Here is a 20,268-nt window from a genome sequence, read left to right as displayed (position 1 = left end):
AATGTTCAATTTCTTGCACAGACCGATCGTTTCACTACATAAGACCTCAATGAATCATCAGGAGCCATGGGTATTTAATTTTGTTTTGCCTGTATATGTTTTTTTGACTCTCAAAGTGACGGTAGCCATTGACTTGCATTATATGAACCATTAAGGACTACGATTTCAGCTAAAAATCTTTTTTAAATGTTCTACTGAAGAAAAGAAAGTCACCTACATCTCGGATGGCCTGAGGCGGAGTAAATTAATAGCAAATTTTCATTTTTGGGTAAACTATCCCTTTAATTAACACTAGTTTATGCATTAACTAACAATGAGCAATAGAGTGTTGCAGGTATGACATCATTTTGTAGGCCGAACGCGGAAGCGAGTTAGCATTTTAGCACGTCCGGTTCCATCGTTCCGAAGTCAATGGGTTTTTTGAATGGGGTTTTGGTTAAATGGCTGAAATAAGGTCTGTGGTGAACACAAGCTCAAGACACTTTCACTTTTTATTCTACAACATAAAATACATCAGTATTACTCAACTCATGATTTTTTTTAAGCTGTTAAGTGTCTTGAAAAAGGCGGTTGCTGACAAGTGGCTAAATGGGGCTACAGAGGCTGTCGAGGGGATTAAACATCATAACGGTGAACTCAGTCCACTTTTAAAGCCTCATTATGCTTATAATTGTGTTCTTATAAACTATTCTAACTCAAACGTTCTGGGAAAATGTTTTTAGATAAATACTGAAAGAGTTGTCGGAAGCTTAGTGATGGTTTATCACGATTATTACCTCGATTATCACCCCGCAAGAACAATTACAATGCTTTACAACTGTAGAACAAATAGAGTTAAATAAACTTACCACTTCCTCTAAAACAACAACATGTTTATTAGATCCCATACCAACTAAACTACTGAAAGAAGTGTTACCTGTAGTGGAAGAGCCTCTCCTCAATATTATTAACTCGTCTTTAACTTTAGGTCATGTTCCAAGAACATTTAAACTGGCAGTTATAAAACCACTCATTAAGAAACCACAACTAGACCCAAATAACCTAGCAAATTATAGACCAATTTCAAATCTTCCTTTTATGTCTAAAATACTAGAAAAAGTGGTGTCTGCCCAACTAGGCTCTTTCTTACAAGAAAATGACATCTATGAAAAGTTTCAGTCTGGATTCAGGCCGCACCATAGCACTGAAACTGCGCTCGTTAAAATCACAAATGATTTACTTTTAGCTTCTGACCAAGGCTGTATCTCAATACTAGTTTTACTTGATCTTAGTGCTGCGTTCGATACTATAGATCACACAATACTCTTAGATCGACTACAAAATTATACTGGTGTTCAAGGACAAGCATTAAGCTGGTTCAGATCATACTTATCTGACCGATACCATTTTGTCTATTTAAATGGAGAAAAATCGATCATAACTCCAGTAAACTATGGAGTGCCGCAGGGATCTGTGTTAGGCCCTCTATTATTCTCAATATATATGCTGCCACTTGGAAATATTATAAGGAAACATGGAATTAGTTTCCATTGTTATGCTGATGACACTCAAATCTATATTTCATCACGGCCAGATGAAAACGCTAAATTATCCAAATTGACAGAGTGTGTTAAAGATATAAAAGATTGGATGACGCGCAATTTTCTTTTATTAAATCCTGACAAGACAGAGGTAATACTTATCGGCTCAAAAAACCGCCCACAAAACCTCTCACAATACAACTTTAACATAGTAGGATGTCCTGTTACTTTATCCTCTACAGTAAAAGACCTGGGTGTTATACTAGACTGCAACCTGTCTTTTGAAAATCATATTTCATATGTTACAAAAACAGCCTTTTTCCACCTTAGAAACATTGCTAAGCTACGTAACATGCTATCAGTTTCTGATGCAGAAAAGTTAGTTCATGCATTCATGACATCGAAACTAGATTACTGTAATGCTTTATTAGCCAGTTGTCCTGCATCCTTAATAAACAAGCTACAGTTAGTCCAAAATGCCGCCGCTAGAGTTCTTACTAGATCAAGAAAATATGATCATATGACACCGATTTTAACATCACTACATTGGTTACCTATAAAGTTCCGTATTAATTACAAGGTATTGCTACTGACTTATAAAGCCCTAAACGGCTTAGCTCCAGTCTATTTAACGGATCTTCTATCGCCCTATAATCCATCGTGCTCTTTAAGATCACTAAATTCGAGGCTTTTGGTCATACCTAGGATATCCAGATCCACCAAAGGAGGGAGAGCATTTTCACATTTAGCTCCAAAACTCTGGAATAGTCTTCCGGATACTGTTCGTTGCTCAGACTCGCTCTCCCAGTTTAAAACTAGATTAAAGACGCATCTCTTCAGCCAGGCATTTATATAATATTTTTAATCTTACAGTTAAATCCGGTCTCTAGTTCATAAACGCCAGAGGAGAACTGGCCCCCGACTGAGCCTGGGTTCTCCCAAGGTTTTTTTTTTCTCCATTAGGTCACCTGATGGAGTTTTTCGGTTCCTTGCCACTGTTGCCTTTGGCTTGCTCAGTTGGGGATACTTAATTTAATCAATCAATCAACAATACTATTGATCAGCATTACCAAACGTGGACGTTTTACACTAGAAACAAACACTGATGTACTATTTTATTTAATACTGTGAAGCTGCTTTGATACAATCTGTATTGTGAAAAGCGCTATATAAATAAAGTTGACTTGACTTGACTTGACTTAATGGTGACGTTGAAGTCGAGTGACCGTGTTGTAGTTCGTTTATAGCCTCCTTTAGCTTTTAACTTCTGGCGACTGCATTTAGGCTTTAAAATCTTGATGGACAAAACCTGAGTATCATAAACTTTTGTTGATCATAGAGCTTGTTTTTTGCGATAATCCAAAAGCATAGGGGAAAATCCTATTGGGTTTTTGTCGAGGGAACCAGTGTGATGCTAACTGCCGATTGGCCTATAAAGTGACGTCATACCTGCACCACTCTATACGTTTGCTACAATATGCATCAATCTTTGTTCATGTTTGCTCAGATCCATTAAACAGATACACTTTATTTTAATAATGTAGTAGTAAATGTTGAAATCAAGGCAAGACACTACAGGTAAATATAAAATTATTACTAATAGACGTCACCATACTTCCCCAGTTGATTAATCACAGTTTAAATATGCAATTGAGGCATTATATAATTAAAAATGCACTAATTTGCCTGCATTTCCAGAACATGAATCTGAACACTGGATAAAACCAAGTTCAACATTCTTGTTTCATTTTGTTGACATATGAGTTAAAAGCTTTTGCAGAGGGGATTTTGGATAGCTCTTTTTTTATCACTCCATAAATCAGAAACTGCAGTCAACTGGATATTTTTAACTCACTGCCTTTAAAGATATTTATTGTAATCTAAATCTACAGACATAGATTAAGTGTAATAAAATAAACTCTTAAATGTGTATTCTGGATGTTTTCTTTCCACTATTCTGAAAAAAAGACATGTTATGGAAGCCCAAATAGGCCAAAATCTCAAAATTGACCAGTGCATGAAATAACAATGGGTTTGCCTGTAGTGTCTTGTCTTTACATTAAGATTAAAAAATGCTTTAGAAGTATTTATCATTGTTAGTTAGTAGTATCAACTAATGTAGATAACCAATGTTAATAATTGAAACCTTGTAAAATGTTACCAAAATTACTAGTTATTTTGCACCACAACACACACGCACATGCAAGTCTTTAAAAAGTCACTGCAAATCACTACAAACCACTTTAAATCTACTACCACTCTTCCTAGAATGCCAATGTAATAACTCCATATTAAAAAGCTTAAAAGTCAACAAAGGAATAGTTCACCCAAAACCGACCTCATTTACTTATCCTTGTGCAATTTCTTATTTCTTATGTTACTTATGCAATTTCAAACCTATGATTTTCTTTTCCCTGTGGAAAAATGGAGGTTGATGCTGGCCTTTTACATATAATGAAAGCACATGTGCTGTCAAGATTTAAAAAAAGAAAAAGAAAGAAATGACAAAAAGCTCCAACGTACCATAATAGTAACCCAAATAAACATCCATTAAAAAAGCTTTGTGCACATAAATCTCATTTGTGCTTTGCATATTCAAACTTGCCCTTTGTCTGGAAAACAGCAGCTTAAATTATTTTGCGTTTCATAGAAGAAAATATAATATGGGTTTGATGTAAATGATGATAGTATTTTCATTTTGGGTTTTGGGTGAGTAATTCCTGCAGGCTAAATCCTAATGAAATGTCACCATTCTGAACTTGTTCAATTGAAATCATGACCAAGCGTCAGTGTTGCACATACGCACACACTCACCGTAACTGAGGCTACTAGTCTTTAATAGGAGTAACCTCCTCAGTCTGAGCAGCAGCAGTGTTTGTCAACAGAACAATAAGCATATTCGCAAAAACATGAATATTATAACATGTAGTATGGCTTATTAGAGTCTTGATAATAGTTTAAACAGCTACGCTCCCAACAGCTGATTTAACAGCTGTCAAGACTGGAGACTCAGACGATGCACCATTAGTAAATAGATGGCCGTTTATATGTTAATATTATTATTAAATGTTTATTTACCAGTGTAATGTTTGTGACTTTTATTCAGGATTTTTATGAATTTTAGGCTATTTGTTGTGACTGTTTCTGAAATTGCTTGATTTAAAGGTACACTATGTAACTTTTGGCCCAAAATTGCATGCATTTTGTGAAAGAACATTGTTTTGGTTGTGCTTTGGCTCTGGGTGACCATAACCATATCCATCCGCACATTCACTACTAGGCTTAAGAAATATAACTAGTTTAGATGGAAAAGATCTCAAGCTCACTAGCTGAAGATGTTACTGTAGCTTTACCCATTAATAGACATGAGTGGTTCAACTGATCACAAAACTCACGGTTCGGATCATTTTAAAGTTTTTGATTCAAGAGTCGGATCATTTTTCTGATCAGCAATAAAGAATATTTTTTGGGAGCGGGGGTGGCAGATGTAACTGCTTTCCATTTATAACTTAAAGCACATTTTAAGAACTTTGATACCACAGCAAAAACTACAAGCCTAACTAATAAAGTTCAAACATTATTAAAGGCAAGTGAACAGTCAGTAAAAAAATAAGATTAAATACACTAATTGAGTATATATAAATACAATATAACAGTTAAAAAATAAAGTAGTCTAACTGTAGTGTATATAATTAGGCCTAAATGTAAAATAACACTATAGTGTTTACTGTGTAAATTAAATATAGATTAAGTAAGGGATAATGTATAGTGAGCCGGTTGTTATAGTGAATAACAACCCCGACAGGCTGAACGGGATCCCGACGCGAAGCGGAGGGATCTTGAATCAGCCTGAAGGGGTTGTTATTCACTATAACAACCGGCTCACTATACATTATCCCGCTTATTACATGGCTACCTACAAAATAAATAAATAATTTGACACAAATTATTTATTCAAAAAGGAGTTTATTGATTTAAAAACGATTGTATTGCTTCCGCCAAAGAAAATAGTCCATTCCGCGTCCATAGCAACGCGCTGTTTTTCATGGCAACGGTCTGTTATACTTCGCAGCGGTCTGTTATAAAGAAATAACAGACCGCATTCTACATTGGAATTCAGCCAAGCCATGTAATAATCTTTGTTAAAGCTGTGTTTTGTGACTGTTAATGTATTGAATTTTAATTTTGAACAAAAAAAAGTTATATAGTGTACCTTTTAAGCAGTCTACACTATTTAGCTCAAGCAATATTCAGAAGCATGTGTGGTTATTTTTTAAATATATATGTATTTATCTGTTTAGGATTAAGAATACTTGGTAAAATTAGATAAATTACTGCCAATTTTATTCAAAATGCAATATATACAGAATGCAATTTAACTTTTTACATCTGCAGAATTAAGTGAATAAAACATTTTAACTTGCAACATTAAGAAATAAAAGAAATAAAATCTTGACATAATGACAAAAATAAGGATGAGTGAGTAAGTGAGTGTTTTTTTTTAATCTTTTAAAATTTTATATTTTTAAAATGCAATATTATAATTCCATAATAACCTCTATTGTGTATGAAAAATGGGTAAAGTGTACTGCCGCATATACTGACATGCATATTATGCTAAACTAAAATATAAATGAATGTAATTTCTATTCAAACATGTATGTCATGTATTTAAATATATTTCTCTAATGAAGTTGCAATTTCATACGTTGAAAATATATTAACTTTAAATGTAATATGGAATAACACACTGCAGTTAGAATTATAATCAAGTACTTGTGCTTTAGTTTGTTAGTCAACACATTCAAATAAGTGTACTTCTTTTAAGGATGACAAGAGATTATTAAAATGTACTGAAGTTTCATAAGCACCTTCAGTTGTGGATTAGACAGTGCTTCCTTGCAGGCCATTGCAGCCGCAGCCACTGCGGTGAGCTTTTCTAGCAGAGGGTTTGCCTGAGTGTCACTGGGAGGATGAGTGGACTTCCAGTACGCCTCCAGGTAATCAGCCATGTGCTCACAGGCGTCTTCCAACTGGTTCTCGTCCAGAATTATGTCAAAAAGCTCCTGGACGGAGAACAAACCAGAACAGGAAAATTAGTTGTTAGAGAGTGGAAAATGTCAGTTGTATCTTTAAGTAATTATTTCTAAAATGTTTGCTTTACACACAAATTAGTTTGGCTAGTTATACAAAATACATCAAGTAAAATCATTTTGCGATGACAAATATCAACCATCAAGGGAGAGAATCACTTTGGGATAAAGTAAACTTTTTAAATAATGAAAGTTTAGTAAATCTAGAAGAAATCACAATTTAAGTTATACAACAATTCTTTTGTTTATACAGTGAATGTTTGTGAACTTTTGGGAGTACAATTGGAGTTGAGTTCATTTGTTATAAATTATTTTTAAATGTGTGTGTGTGTGTGTGTGTGTGTTTGTGTGTGTGTAAACTCACTGAAGGGCACTGGGCCAATTTGTCTGCTGCCACCATCTGCACATTGAGATGTTTTGCCTGAGACTTCCCTCTAGATTTTATTAACCTTTGCAAAACCTGAAAGATGGACAAGCCAGAAACAATATTCCAGCAAAGTTTAATTGTTGAACGACAGACAATGTGAGAGACAATCAGGGTCCCTTGTAAAAAAGAAGTGTGCTTAATTGTATTAAATGTACACTTGAAATGTACTTCAAACCTTAGAAATACTTTTTTCCCACAATATCAATGAAATAAAAGAGTACTTAAAGGGGTGGTTGAGTGTGATTTCACTTTTCTAACTTTAGTTAGTGTGTAATGTTGCTGTTTGAGCATAAACAACATCTGCAAAGTTACAATACTCAAAGTTAAAAGAAAAGGAAGATATTTGCCTTTAAAGAAAAGGACTACAACAAACGGCTGGCTGGGACTACACGACATTCCTCTCGGGTTAGTGACATCACTAACCCTAGAATTTACATAAACCCCGCCCCTGGGAACACTCAGTCCATGTTGAGAAGAGGAAAAGTTGTTGTATAAGAGTACATTTGTGAGTCACCTCAAACTGTAGCATCTGTCTTTTCACATGCAATTGAAAGTCACTCTGGGCCCTATCTTGCACCCAGCGCAATTGACTTTGTACACCGACGCATGTATCATTCCTATTTTGCACCCGCGCAAAGTGCGCTTTTCCCTCCACAGAAGCACGTCGCTAAACTAGGGAATGAACTTGCGCTCCCTGGGCGGTTCAGCGCAAAAAAGGAGGTGTGTTCCGGCGCAAACGTTCCTTCATGCTATTTTGCAGGTTTAGAAAACAATTGCGCCACTAACCAGGAAAAAATAGTTTAAAGTCAGTGGCGCGTTGCGCATGTTATTCATATGCTATTTTAAGGGCGCATGCTTGGCCATAATCAATGAAGCGTGTGCACAACGCGCATACTTTGATTCTCTCATCTACACAGAAGCAGCAGTTTTCATTTTTGCAAATCATACATTATTACGATAGATAGATAGATAGATAGATAGACAATTTATTATAAAAGCATACATCTAGCTTACACATTTACCCAAATTATCATACGCCTTTTTAACCAAAGTTAATTTGGGTGGGTTTCTCCATCCCCAACTTCCCTGACGAGAGCGTTGCTCTCCTCGGCTGTGAACCGCTCCTGGCGTGCGCCTGGCAAATCCGCCGTTATAATAGGAATCCGCTTTAGAACAAACGCGCCTGCTCTTAAAGGGAATGTGAGATGATGCTCTGATTGGTTTATTTCACGTTACGCCCAAACCACACCTATGAATAATGAAGCTGCTTCAGACCAACCCATTTTAGATTTGCGCCTGGCGCAAGAGTCATTTATCCCGCCGGGAAAATAGCAACAGCGCCAAGACCCGCCCACAAAGTTACTTGCGCTTTGCGCTTTGACACTTGCGTTTCAGATCGTTAAAATAGGGCCCTCTGTGTGCATCTCACAACAGTTCCTATACGAGCAATATATAGATTTATCATGACAGAATATGCTAATTGAAGATAGTTAACTCCACATCAGCAACATAAATTCATCAACTAACCATTCAGAGACGTCCTGTTGCATTCTACATGTTGTCACTTCTTCTTGAGTCTCTCCATCTTTGTCTGACTCCATTTTAACATTAAAGGCAGAACAGTTTCTGTCATTTTAGTGTGTCTGCGTGAGGTAATAGCAGTTGCTAACACACAGGAGCTCTTGAAACCCCGCCCTCTGTAGCAGCTCATTTGCATTTAAAGGGCCAGGCACAAAACCGTGCGTTTTTGCAAACCCTCAAAAAGTGACAACTTTAACTTGCTATATAAAAATATCTGTGGGGTATTTTGCGCTAAAACTTCACACACACACTCTGGGGACATCATAGATATATTTTACATCTTGTGAAAAGGGCATTTTACCACCCCTTTAAGTGTGCTTAAAGAGAGTACACTTTCATGACTGTTTCTTAAAGTTGTGATAGTCTTTTGAGTATCTGAGAGAAAAATGTAGGCTGTGACTAGATTTTGTCCTCGGGAATGATTGGGTCGTAGGAAGTTGGACGTTGCAAACTAAATGGAGGCAGATCTGAATGCCAATTTGCAGTCAGTGGTGGAGAATATTTAGTCCCACCCTCCGGCGGGACACACCATGAACAGAACAGATATTTAGTCCCGCCCTCCGCCGGGACACGTCATGAAGAGAACAGATATTGTCTTGAGGGGAAGGGGATGTTAATGTTTTTGATTAATAAAGATCTACTTAAGTCCTACTGAAGTGGGTCAAAAAGCACTATAAAGTTAAACTAATTGCATAGACATTTTCATTTAATTACAATTAAGTGTCTGAAAAATTACATTCAGTTCGCACTTAAGTATGTTCTTTTAAAGGATATTATTTCTGTAATAAGCACACTCATTAGGGTTAGGGTTAGGGTGTGCATAAGCATAAAGCATAAGCATAAAAGTATGCTTAAGTGTGTTTCTTTTTCACAAGGGATAGTCAGTGAGAGAACAGATCTTCACACAAATACCCTTGATTGTGAGTTATCTATGCGTGTACCTTTGGAGAGGTGATCTTGATGTAGACAATAATAGGTGCAAGAGAAGTTTTTCCCAGTTGGGCTGGGTGGTTTATTGTGTCCGCGTCAAGAACCACCAGCTGCAATGTCCGAGCCAGCTCAAAGATCCTCTCAATCTCACTCTGTACCTCCCCTATAAACACACACACACACACACACACACACGAATGAAAGTGTAAAGGTAAAATAAAGCAAATCACCTTTTGAAAGTAACTTGGCGCTTCAATGGTTATATCATTTACATTGTTACCACCAGGTAAGTGACTGTTAACATTTTTTATTTGTCATTGAATCATTCAAGAGATTTGTTCAAAAATGCAGTTATCCAGTAATGAAACAAGTCAAGTATTTATGAGTGTCATTGAATCATTCATGATTTAAAAAAAATAATTCAGATTAATTAAACATTTTAAATAGACAGCAGCATTTAACATTTTGTTTTTATTTTTAGAATTGTGTGAGAGTCTCTGTTTGAAACCAAAAAACATGATTCTCAATATATATATATATATATACACAGCGACATATATATATATATACAGCTATATATACTGTATATAGCGACTACCAAGGGAGTTGATTAAGGAACTATATATATACAGTTCCTTAATCAACTCCCTTGGTAGGTGTCTCAACCAAAAATAATCAACCTAAAAATAATCTCTTCAACAGTAAGACATTGCTAGAATGCTAGAATTTATTTTCTCAATAGATGAGAAATAACATAAAATTGAACTGCCTAAATTAAATATTCTTCAGCATGTTCAAAATCATTTCCAGATTTGAGAACATACTGTGACAAATATACCTACTCTATTGTGTGAAAGTGTGTATATGTCTTCTGGATATTGTAGAAAGTAAATTCAATAATAAAAACTGTAAAAGAGATTACAATTCATGTAATCAAGAACTTTTTTTTTGGTCAGAATGCCTCTGAAGGAAATTGTTTAATTCCTAAGCCTCACCATTTCACAAAATATTTCATTTCCTGGGCATTCACACCAAACCATCATACAAAATAAAAAAGAAATTCAAACACTTTGACTGACCTAAATTGGAGCGTATATTCGAGCGCTCAATGATGGCGTGTTTACTGGGGTTGTTCAGCACAGAGCGCTTGGCCAGAGAAATATCAGCAGCTACCCTTGTGATTGATATCCTGAGTTAGAGAAAACAAGAAGGGCGAAAGAGACGGTGAGAGCAGCAATTACCAATGTCCTGAATCTAGATCTAGAACTGTGTGCATAGCTTCTGTGTATTTGGCTATGGAATACTAGTATTTCAAATGCATTAAACACAATGTTTTCTGAGGGTTTCTTACTAGTTTTACACTAGTTTTACAAGATTTCCATTTAAACTACAGTGGAATTAGTCATTGCACACATCCGTTTCTCTATATCCAGTCTTCTATTACTTTATTTGTATATGCCTAGGAGATACTAGAAGAAAACATGAAATTAGTATCTTTGCATTGTACATGACGTTACATATACAGTACATGACACAGATGAAAAATATTAGTATGAAATTCATTTTTTTTTTTAAATTAACCGAATTTCAAATCATAATGCATTTGGTCAGGATTGAGTTTGTAAAAAAAAAAAAAAAATTCAAAATGAACTGAATGAGATAAACCAAAACATTCACCAACAGATTTTTTTTTTAAATGTCATACTGGAAATACAGAGCAGTGATGACTCGTGTCGGGAAAACTGCAGTCGAGGGAAGGTACAAGCATGTGACCCAGCTGTGTTTATGGACCAGCATGGCCAATTAAGGCAATGAGATGGGACTATTTTAAGAAACACTGAACACTCACGTGACATACACATACAAATATATAAACTATCCCTAAGGAGCGTGAAGGACGAAGAGAAACAGCTTAAAGACTTACCTTCCCTCAAAGCGGTGCTTCAGAAAGTCAAACAGCGCTTTCTGCATCATATCTGTAACCTGTTTACAAGCAAAAATGGAAAATGTCAAGGTTTATTTGTTCCTGTTCCTGCCTTAGCCTTAACTTTTGCACATTGTATTTCCAGCACATTCATAAAGCCAACATAGATCTAAATGCTTTACAATTAAGTGTGAATATGAAGTAATAAGGAAGTAATGGGTAATAAAATGTATTAAAAGCTCTCAAATATTGTGCATGTCTAAAACGACGAGAGTAATGATGCATGGAGATTTATGACATTTAAAGAAATAGTTCACCCAAAAAAATGAAAATCCAGTCATTACCAACTCAAATTTGTGTCACTGAAAATATGAATAAGTCAGTTGATACTTGTCATTAGTTATTTACACGTTAGATAAGCAAAATGTCCAGGTTTCTCTTTTCAAACTGTATGCTGAAGACATCAGGAGAGCACTAGTGCACATGGCAAGATTTTGTTTGTTTCTCATAGAAACACAAGACTTTAGAAGACTTGAAGTATAGTTTTAGGGGCCGCTATACACATGAAATAGTTTTAACATAATTGCAGACATTATTTCGCGAACAAAATAAATGTTCTTATGTTTTATCAAGAGTCATCTGGGTAATGAATTCAAACACCGCCAACATAAAGATGCAAAAACTCCTCACAGAATGTAATATTATATTAATAATAATATTAAATATTACACAGATCTGTTCTTTAAGATGAACGTCACTACTTACATTGAAGTTTATTTCTTTAAGGTGCTCTAAGTGATGTTGGGTGACATCGCTTCTTGTTGACGTTTAAAGTATTGTCAAACAAAACGGAGGCTAGCTCGACCCTCCCTCCTCCTCATCCGCGCACTAACCCCCCAACCCCCACCCCCAAATCCTTCTTGTCGGTTATTGGCTGGAACTGTTTGTTATGTTTCATGGTCCAGGCTGGGCCAGTTTGTTTTTCTTGTCGTTTGTGGAGCCTGGGCTGTCTACAGAGACCGCGTTTTTTTTTACAGTGTGTTCAGGGGACAGGCAGCTAGCGGATGGTGAGGAGGAGATGTTTGCTGTATGTGACAAAAAAGGTTTTGGCCTAAAAAACACGTGACATCGCTTAGAGCACCTTTAAAGGGAAGATAAATTAAATTTGCCTTGATCTTTTGAGAGAGGTTCTTAATACGGTTTGAGCAGCCCCTTAAAAACGGATCATTTAAGACAGGGCCAGAATGAAAAGAATCACCTTTTTTTTCCGCACGTTTTTATTTATTTGGTTTTTTTTTATTTATAAATGACCCTCAAAATCCATCTTTAATGTTTTAATTTGTTTAGTTTTTTTGGCTGAACCAAACAGTTATATATAATTGTGGTAGCTTATATTCTATTTCAAGTATTTAAATTCAAAGATAAAAACATAGCAAACACTTTCTCCTATTTTATATATATATATAGATATATATAAAAAATGCACCTAAAATATACATTTTTCAGTAACTACAATTTGTTCAAATCAATTTGTACTACATTAGTTAAAATGAACTACCAGTGAAAAATACTTCTAAAGCAATTATTAATCTTAGTTAATGTCAATTTCAACATGTACTAATACATTATTAAAATCAAAAGCTGTATCTGTTAATATTATTTAATAGACCTGAGCTAACAAGAACAAACAATGAACAGTAGTGTTTTTTAACTAACATTAACAAAAATGAATAAATATGTAACAAATGAATTGCTCGATGTTAGTTAATGCATTCACTAATGTTAACTAATGGAACCTTATTGTAAAATGTCACCCCTTTTTCTTTATGCATTTTACAAACATACAACAAAAGGCCATGGGCATGTTATTTTTTAAACTATTTACAGTGCATTTATTTTTAGTGCTTACTGATTTCCCTTAAAACATCCTATGTTTGCAATGTTTTGTAATTTTTACACCTCGACAGTACTTTAACTTTATGGAAAAGAGCAGCTTGGACATTCTGCTAAATACATAAAAGACATGAAAAGTGAGTGACATAAGTTCATTTCTGGGTGAATTAGCCCTTAAATATCTTCTCAATGAAGTCACAATGCTTTTTGCAGCACCTGACCTCGTAGCCCTTGAGCGAGGGTCCCACTAGCACCACTGGTCTCATAGAGGGCACCACATCATATGGAGGAATGTGCTCTGTCTGTAGAGCACCACAAAAACACAACATTAACCTCACAGAATACAAACACACAACACCCCATTTACAATCACTTCTAGGAGGGATAACATTTATATTTGATTGCAAATACTAATTATCCATATTCAAGATCAATATCTACATGGCAAGTGTCAAATTTAATGTCAGCAGGCTGAGTATGTCCTGTTCTTACATGGCTGTATAGCTAATTATTTCATTTAATTTAAAGATTAAAAAAGTAGTTATAACTGTAATGCATTAGTTCTGCCTGTGCTCAAATTAAGCTTGACACCCAACTGAAAACCCAATTTACACACAAACATCAGGTGTTTCAAACATACTGGGGAGATTAGTAAAAGGATTTAATCAAGCTTTTATAACAGCACTGTTATTAGAAAATTATTATATATACAATTTTGTACAGAATTGCATAAATAATAATTGAATTGTTTAAACATGCACACACAACAAATGCAAATTCAAAGCTGTATAAGAGGGATGTCAGAAGGGAGACCCACACAGGGTTAATAGGAAGTGGCCATCCGATCATTCCTGTCGTACATTTTCATGTCTTAATATAGATAATATAATATAGATATGGCTCTCCAAGAGTAGGATATAGCAGATTATAATAGTTACTTTTCTTATAATTACTAAACTTAAGGTGTGAAGAAAAAAAAAAAAGCCATTTGGTGGAAAAACAACAGCACAAACATCTCTTGTACACTCTTAAAAATAAAGGTTATTGGTTTCATTTATGGCATTTATGGTTCCATGAAGAACCTTTAACATCCATGGAACCTTTCCAATGCACAAAAGGTTCAAATTAAAATTCACACTTAGAATGTTGTGTTACACTTTATTTTAAGGTGTCAGTATTAGTGTAATTATACATTTAAGTACTGAGTAATAATAATTAACTACATGTAGGCCTACTTACTATAGGGTTAGGATTAGGATGGGGGTTTGGTTTAGGGTTAATTACATGTAATTATGCATAATTTTTAGTTATTACTACAGTAATTACATGTAACATATGTAACAATGACACTGTAAAATATTTTTATTTAAGAACTGATCACTGAAAGGTTCTATGAAGGACCAAAAATTATTCTTCTATGGCAGGGGTGTCCAAACTCAGTTTAGCTCCAGCTTGCCTCAACACACAAGCCTGAAAGTTTCTCGTATGCCTAATAAGATCTTGATCACCGGGCTCAGGTGTTTAATTGGTGTTGGCGCTAAACTCTGCAGGACAGTGGCCCTCCAGGAGCAGGATTGGACACCCCTGTTCTATGGCATCGCTGCGAAACCCCCTTTTGGAACTTTTATTTTGAAGAGTGTATTAAGGTGCAGTCACATTAGCAAAATTTCACAAGCAAAAAAGTCCATTCAATTCAGTCTATTATCAGTAGTGATGTATAAAGCACCGCTCAAACCAAGCAGATTTGTATTGGTTTTGTTTCAGTGAATTTGTGTGACCAACTTAAACATGAGCGTAAACTGCGTGGGGAACTTTTGCACAAAACTCCCCAAAATGGATTTCTATTGAAATAACTGGATTGACTGTGAAATTTCGCCAAACATCAGTAAATGTGTTTGCACCTTTAGAGATATTTTATGGTGCAAGTTGGTTTCACTGTAAACATTCTATTCTGTTATATATAGTATAAATCCCTCACTGAGCAATGGCTCTTTATTTCTGTTTCCCCTTAGGCATCCTGTATAATTTTTCCATTGTGTAAAAAACAATAAACTATAATGAACAGCATTGTACAGCACAAGCACAGGTACACTGAAAAAAATTATTTGTTGAATTTAATAAAATATTTTATCGTAAGTGGTTGCATTCAATTGATTTGATCTACATTTAAACAAATGCATTAAATTGAACTAAAATTGATTAAGTTCAACTTAATGCATTTGTTTAAATTGAATGCAACCACTTACGATAAAAAAAGGATTAAATTCAACAAATCATTTTTTTCAGTGTACTGGATAACAGGAATGACCAGCAACAGGCCTCAGGAATACACTGCACGGTTCTCTGGCCTAACTTACCGACTTATGCCTCTGTATAGCTGAGGAAAGGAGGAAGGGAAACAGACAAAAAGAAAAGACCAAGGGAGTGTGAAAGATTGGGGTACAGAGGAACAAAGAAAAGACAGGGAGAGAGAAGAGAAAGAGTAAGCTGGCATGAACATTGAGACAATGACAAAGAGAACAGGCTCCGCATGAAGCTGCTGCTGCAGTGCAGGAGGTGACGGACACATGAAGAACGAGGGAGCGTCCATCGGCAAGCTTTACCTTCTTAAAGAAAGGCATTCGTTTCTCGCGGGCTAAAGGGGATATTACTGTGTTTGGGCTGGCTTTGGGAGAACGCTGATGGGGAGGAGGGTCACTCTCCTCTGGATCTAACCCTGCAGCATCTATGTCCACAGCTAAACACATATATATAAATGCACACACTTACATATGAGCCTCAGCAAAAGACCATAAGAGAGACACTTAGCTGTTGTAAATGCACAACATTCATTTTAAAACAACACTTCATAAGGCAACAATTTAGTACTTTAAAGAATGAACACAAAAATGAAGCATACTGCATTTCATTAAAATCAGACCCTTGTGAAAAAGTACATATATTATTAAAAAAGAGTACTTATTATGGAAATAATATGCTGAAGTGCGAACTAATTGTAAATGTTTACAAACACTTAACTGAGTATTAACTGCAATTAAAGGGAAAATAGTTTACATTTATATTAAAGTTCTTTTTTGACCCACTTAAGTAGGACTTAAGTTCATTTTTATATGTAATTTCATAATTACATAATTAAATCCATGGTCTTTGAAATATGGTTAAAGTGTACTGTCGAATGTACTGACAAGCATTTATGGTAAACTAAAACATACTTTAATGTCATTTCTATTGAAACTTCTTGTGTAATTAAATATATTTGTATTTACTGTACGCATTTGTAAAGATGAAGTTGCAATTTAGTACATTTAAAATATATTAACTTCAAAAGTAGTTAAATGATTATATGATTATTAAAACGTAATTTCATTTGACATTATTACACATTGGACTTTTTAAAAGTGTACTTAAGTGTGTTAAGACAGAGCCAAGAAAATATGATTATTAAAACGTAATTTCATTTGACATTATTACAGATTGGACTTTTTAAAACAGTACTTAAATGTGTGTTAAAAAAAAAATCCGATCTTAAAGTGCACTTAAGTGACCTTTTATTTTATTAATATTATATTATCCGCAAATACAGTTTAAGTACACTACAAGCACACATTCAATACAGTTAAGCACACTTTGTCAAAACTGTAGAACAACAAGTGTTTAAGTTTGCTCTAGTCAAAAAAATCTGTCATTTCTATCATTATTTCCAATCAATCCTAAAGGATTTTAACTGGAATTCTCTTATAGGATTCCAACATTACACAAAATGGTGTTATTAAAGGGATAGTCCACCCAAAAATGAACATTCTGTCATCATTTACTCACCCTCATGTGGTTCCAAACCTGTATGCATTTCTTTCTTCTGAGGAACACAAAAGACGACATTTTGAAGATGGCTGGGAACCAAACAACACTGAAGCCCATTGTACGCATAAAAAAAGAGAGATTTCTCAAAATATCATCTTTTATGGTCAGCAGAAGAAAGTTTTGAAGTGACATGAGAGTAAGTAAATTATCACAGAATTGTTATTTCTGGATGGAGTATCCCTTCACACAAACAAAACTTCAGGAGGAGCAAGTCCATTCTCCGACCAATCAAAATGCTCGAGTAACATATAAACCGTTGCTTCCATCGCACATTTGGCTCCACACACTCATTATGGGTGGTTCACTACTCTCAAATCATTTGAAGAAATGTCTTCATCCCAGTTTACCAGGCTGTACTTCAGAAGCTGACACAACAACTTACCTTTTTAAATATTTTCATGTAATAGTGACTGCCACTGCATTTCCAGCGCTTTCTTCCTCCATTCTTTTCTAATTTTTTTACTCTTCACAGTCCCCAGTATTGTTAGCTTTAACAAACTCTCAGCATTAAGAGAGTTTCCCTTTTGTTGCTTTCAATGCTTGCACATTGACCAAAAACATTTGCTGATCAAGCACAGACCGATTTATGATAATGAATTATAACTAAAATTAGTTCCATGCTACAATAGAAAATTCCTAAAAGTGAATCCTGTTCATCTAGAATTTGTTTGACCAGGGCAGAGGGTGTGTTGAAAACTAAAATATAATATGATGTGACACATAATATAATGTACTAAGTATATCAAAAATCAAATTAGTTTGATGCACTGAATAAAGTTGGAAATATAACATTGCGTTAACCCAATTTTGATAACTTACCTGAGGAGGGAGGGGTTGATTTACGTGAGTTTGAAACTATGTCTCCTAAACTAGATGAAGAGTTTGCCCCTGATTTACTGTGAAGAAAAATAACATACAATCAATTAATAAAAAAGAAAGGTGTAAGGTGTATATATTTCTTCTTTTATGTATTTAAGAGTGCTCTGCTGAAGAAAAGACACAGCTTAGACCAGCTGAGCAGGTTCAGTGAGCAACAGTTTAAGAGTATACGTTTACACGACAACAATGTACTAAAAAGTAAAAACAGAAACGTTTTTCCTTTGCGTTTTTAACGTACAGACGACAACATTGTCAAAACGATCTCCGCTCTCAGGGATCCGCGAAAACAATTAAAACGCTGTATTCAGCTGCCAGGCCAGAAGTTGGCGATATCACTTTGTAAAGAAAAACTAAAGGGGTATAGACTGAACATGTAATACGCATGTGCATGACATCATAGTTCTCACAAATTCACGTTTTTTTAGTTTACATGGAGACAATAACGATATAATTTTCAAAAACGTGCACTTTGAACCCCGTTTTTAAAAGTTTGCGTTTTCAGGCCCCCAGTCGTGTTAATGAGCGGCCGAACCGCATGAAAAGTTTACCGGTTTCAGTTGAAATGGTGTCGTGTAAACGGACCCTAAATGACCAGATAAAGCCATTTAAGCCATTAGAAACTGATCTGAGCTGTTTATTTTCATCAGGCACTGACCATAGCAAAAATTAAGATTAAAGGCATCATAAGTCTAAGTACATTCTAGAAACCATTGGCTCCACTGGTCTCTAAATCTAAAGCAAAAAGAGTGCTTATTACGGAACTGAACTTAATTTGACATTATTACAAAGTGCACTTTTTAAAGTGTACTTAAAGCCATGAAAGTGTACTCTAAGTACACTGAGTGGCATTTTTTAATTAATACATTATCTGCAAGTACAGTTTTTAAAAATGTAAAAATAATTTTGTTTGGTGAAGAACTTTATTTTAGATACCTTGAGTAAAATCTTCCTTGTTTTGCACGTTGGTCCTGATGGATGCGAGTGTTTTCAAGCTTCACTGGACTTGGGATGAAACCAATGTCACACCCTTCTTTCACCAAGCGACCAATCCACCAGTCGTTATTAAATTTCTGTCATTAAACACACAAAAAATACAAAACCAATCTCATAGAACCTTACAAAGTAAAAATGTCTATTTCAGAATTGGTCATAAACAATTGTTTTATATGCGTGTCTGTTTGAGTAAAAGACTCTGTTTGAGTCTGCTTTGTGTTTATTGTGATATGGACATATGGTATTAATTTGATTTGTTAAGGTTTGTTCAGCATTAAAAATGATTTTAACTCAACCGTAATAAACAATTCTTAATTTTTTTCTGTATATATGTGAATATGGATATGTGTGTATGTGTATATACATACTTCTTTAACATGGAGGAAATCTTTAGCCTCAAATGATATTCCCATTCCAGGCACAGGGACATCATCTTCAAGGGAGGCGCTGTAGCCAACATTAGTACGTACTGCAAATGCCACAGGTTTAGCCTGTGTAGAAGAACAAAGAGTGAATACTATATGAAATATTAACGAGTAAGATTAGAACATTACAAATCTAATGCTATTCCAAACCTTTGGAACACAAAAAAAGTTCTTTTGAAAAATGCATCAGTGTTTTGAAATTGTCCATACAATTAAAGACAATAGGGTCCAATTATGTTGTTTGGACACCATCATTCTTTAAAACCTTTTGCGTTGCATTCAGAAATGCACACAGATTAGGAACGACATAAAAATAAGTAACAATTGGGTTTAGCAGATTTACAATCTATTACTTTTGTTGCTTTTTTGTCAAATAAGGCAAGACACTACAGGCGAAAACATGCACATAACTGGTTATTTCAGACCAGTGAATAGAAAACATCCAAAATACATTTAAGTGTTTATTTTAATGCATGTTATCAATGTATTTGTTATTAATTTGATTGCATTGCATGTTATCTTTAAACAGCCTTTTAAGTACATCGTTAATGTTTTTTTTTTTTCTTTCAAAAGGAGTTTTTTCTCCTTCACACATTGAATACATTGAACTAAACCGCTTACAGAGGCCTTGAAAGGAGGAAAGCCAGGGCCAGAACTAATTGAATGGACAGAAGAGATGGAAGATGCATTTGTTAGTATTAAGGAGACTCTTGCTTCCACACCATCTTTAAGACATGCTGAT

General features: G+C 35.0%; 1 protein-coding gene across 4 annotated transcripts in view; it reads right to left on the bottom strand.

Moving 5' to 3' along the window:
* Positions 1 to 20,268, bottom strand: part of cacnb2a (calcium channel, voltage-dependent, beta 2a) — a 41,934-nt gene that overhangs the window by 3,298 nt on the left and 18,368 nt on the right. For 2 of the 4 annotated variants that reach the window (XM_079866704.1, XM_079866703.1), the window contains exons 3-12: positions 19,470 to 19,592; positions 19,042 to 19,178; positions 18,049 to 18,125; positions 15,972 to 16,105; positions 13,590 to 13,670; positions 11,476 to 11,534; positions 10,631 to 10,740; positions 9,563 to 9,714; positions 6,978 to 7,073; positions 6,392 to 6,586 (exon numbers count right to left, since the gene is read on the bottom strand). In XM_079866704.1, the coding sequence (XP_079722830.1) occupies positions 6,392 to 6,586; positions 6,978 to 7,073; positions 9,563 to 9,714; positions 10,631 to 10,740; positions 11,476 to 11,534; positions 13,590 to 13,670; positions 15,972 to 16,105; positions 18,049 to 18,125; positions 19,042 to 19,178; positions 19,470 to 19,592 (1,164 nt within the window). Of the gene's footprint in view, positions 1 to 6,391; positions 6,587 to 6,977; positions 7,074 to 9,562; positions 9,715 to 10,630; positions 10,741 to 11,475; positions 11,535 to 13,589; positions 13,671 to 15,725; positions 15,746 to 15,971; positions 16,106 to 18,048; positions 18,126 to 19,041; positions 19,179 to 19,469; positions 19,593 to 20,268 lie in introns of all 4 variants that reach the window. The other 2 variants (XM_079866706.1, XM_079866705.1) reach the window with 1 other exon arrangement.

The sequence above is a fragment of the Squalius cephalus genome (assembly GCF_949319135.1).
Source record: "Squalius cephalus genome assembly, chromosome: 3".
In the NCBI taxonomy this organism is placed as follows: domain Eukaryota; kingdom Metazoa; phylum Chordata; class Actinopteri; order Cypriniformes; family Leuciscidae; genus Squalius; species Squalius cephalus.
This window is presented reverse-complemented; position numbering and strand designations above follow the sequence as displayed.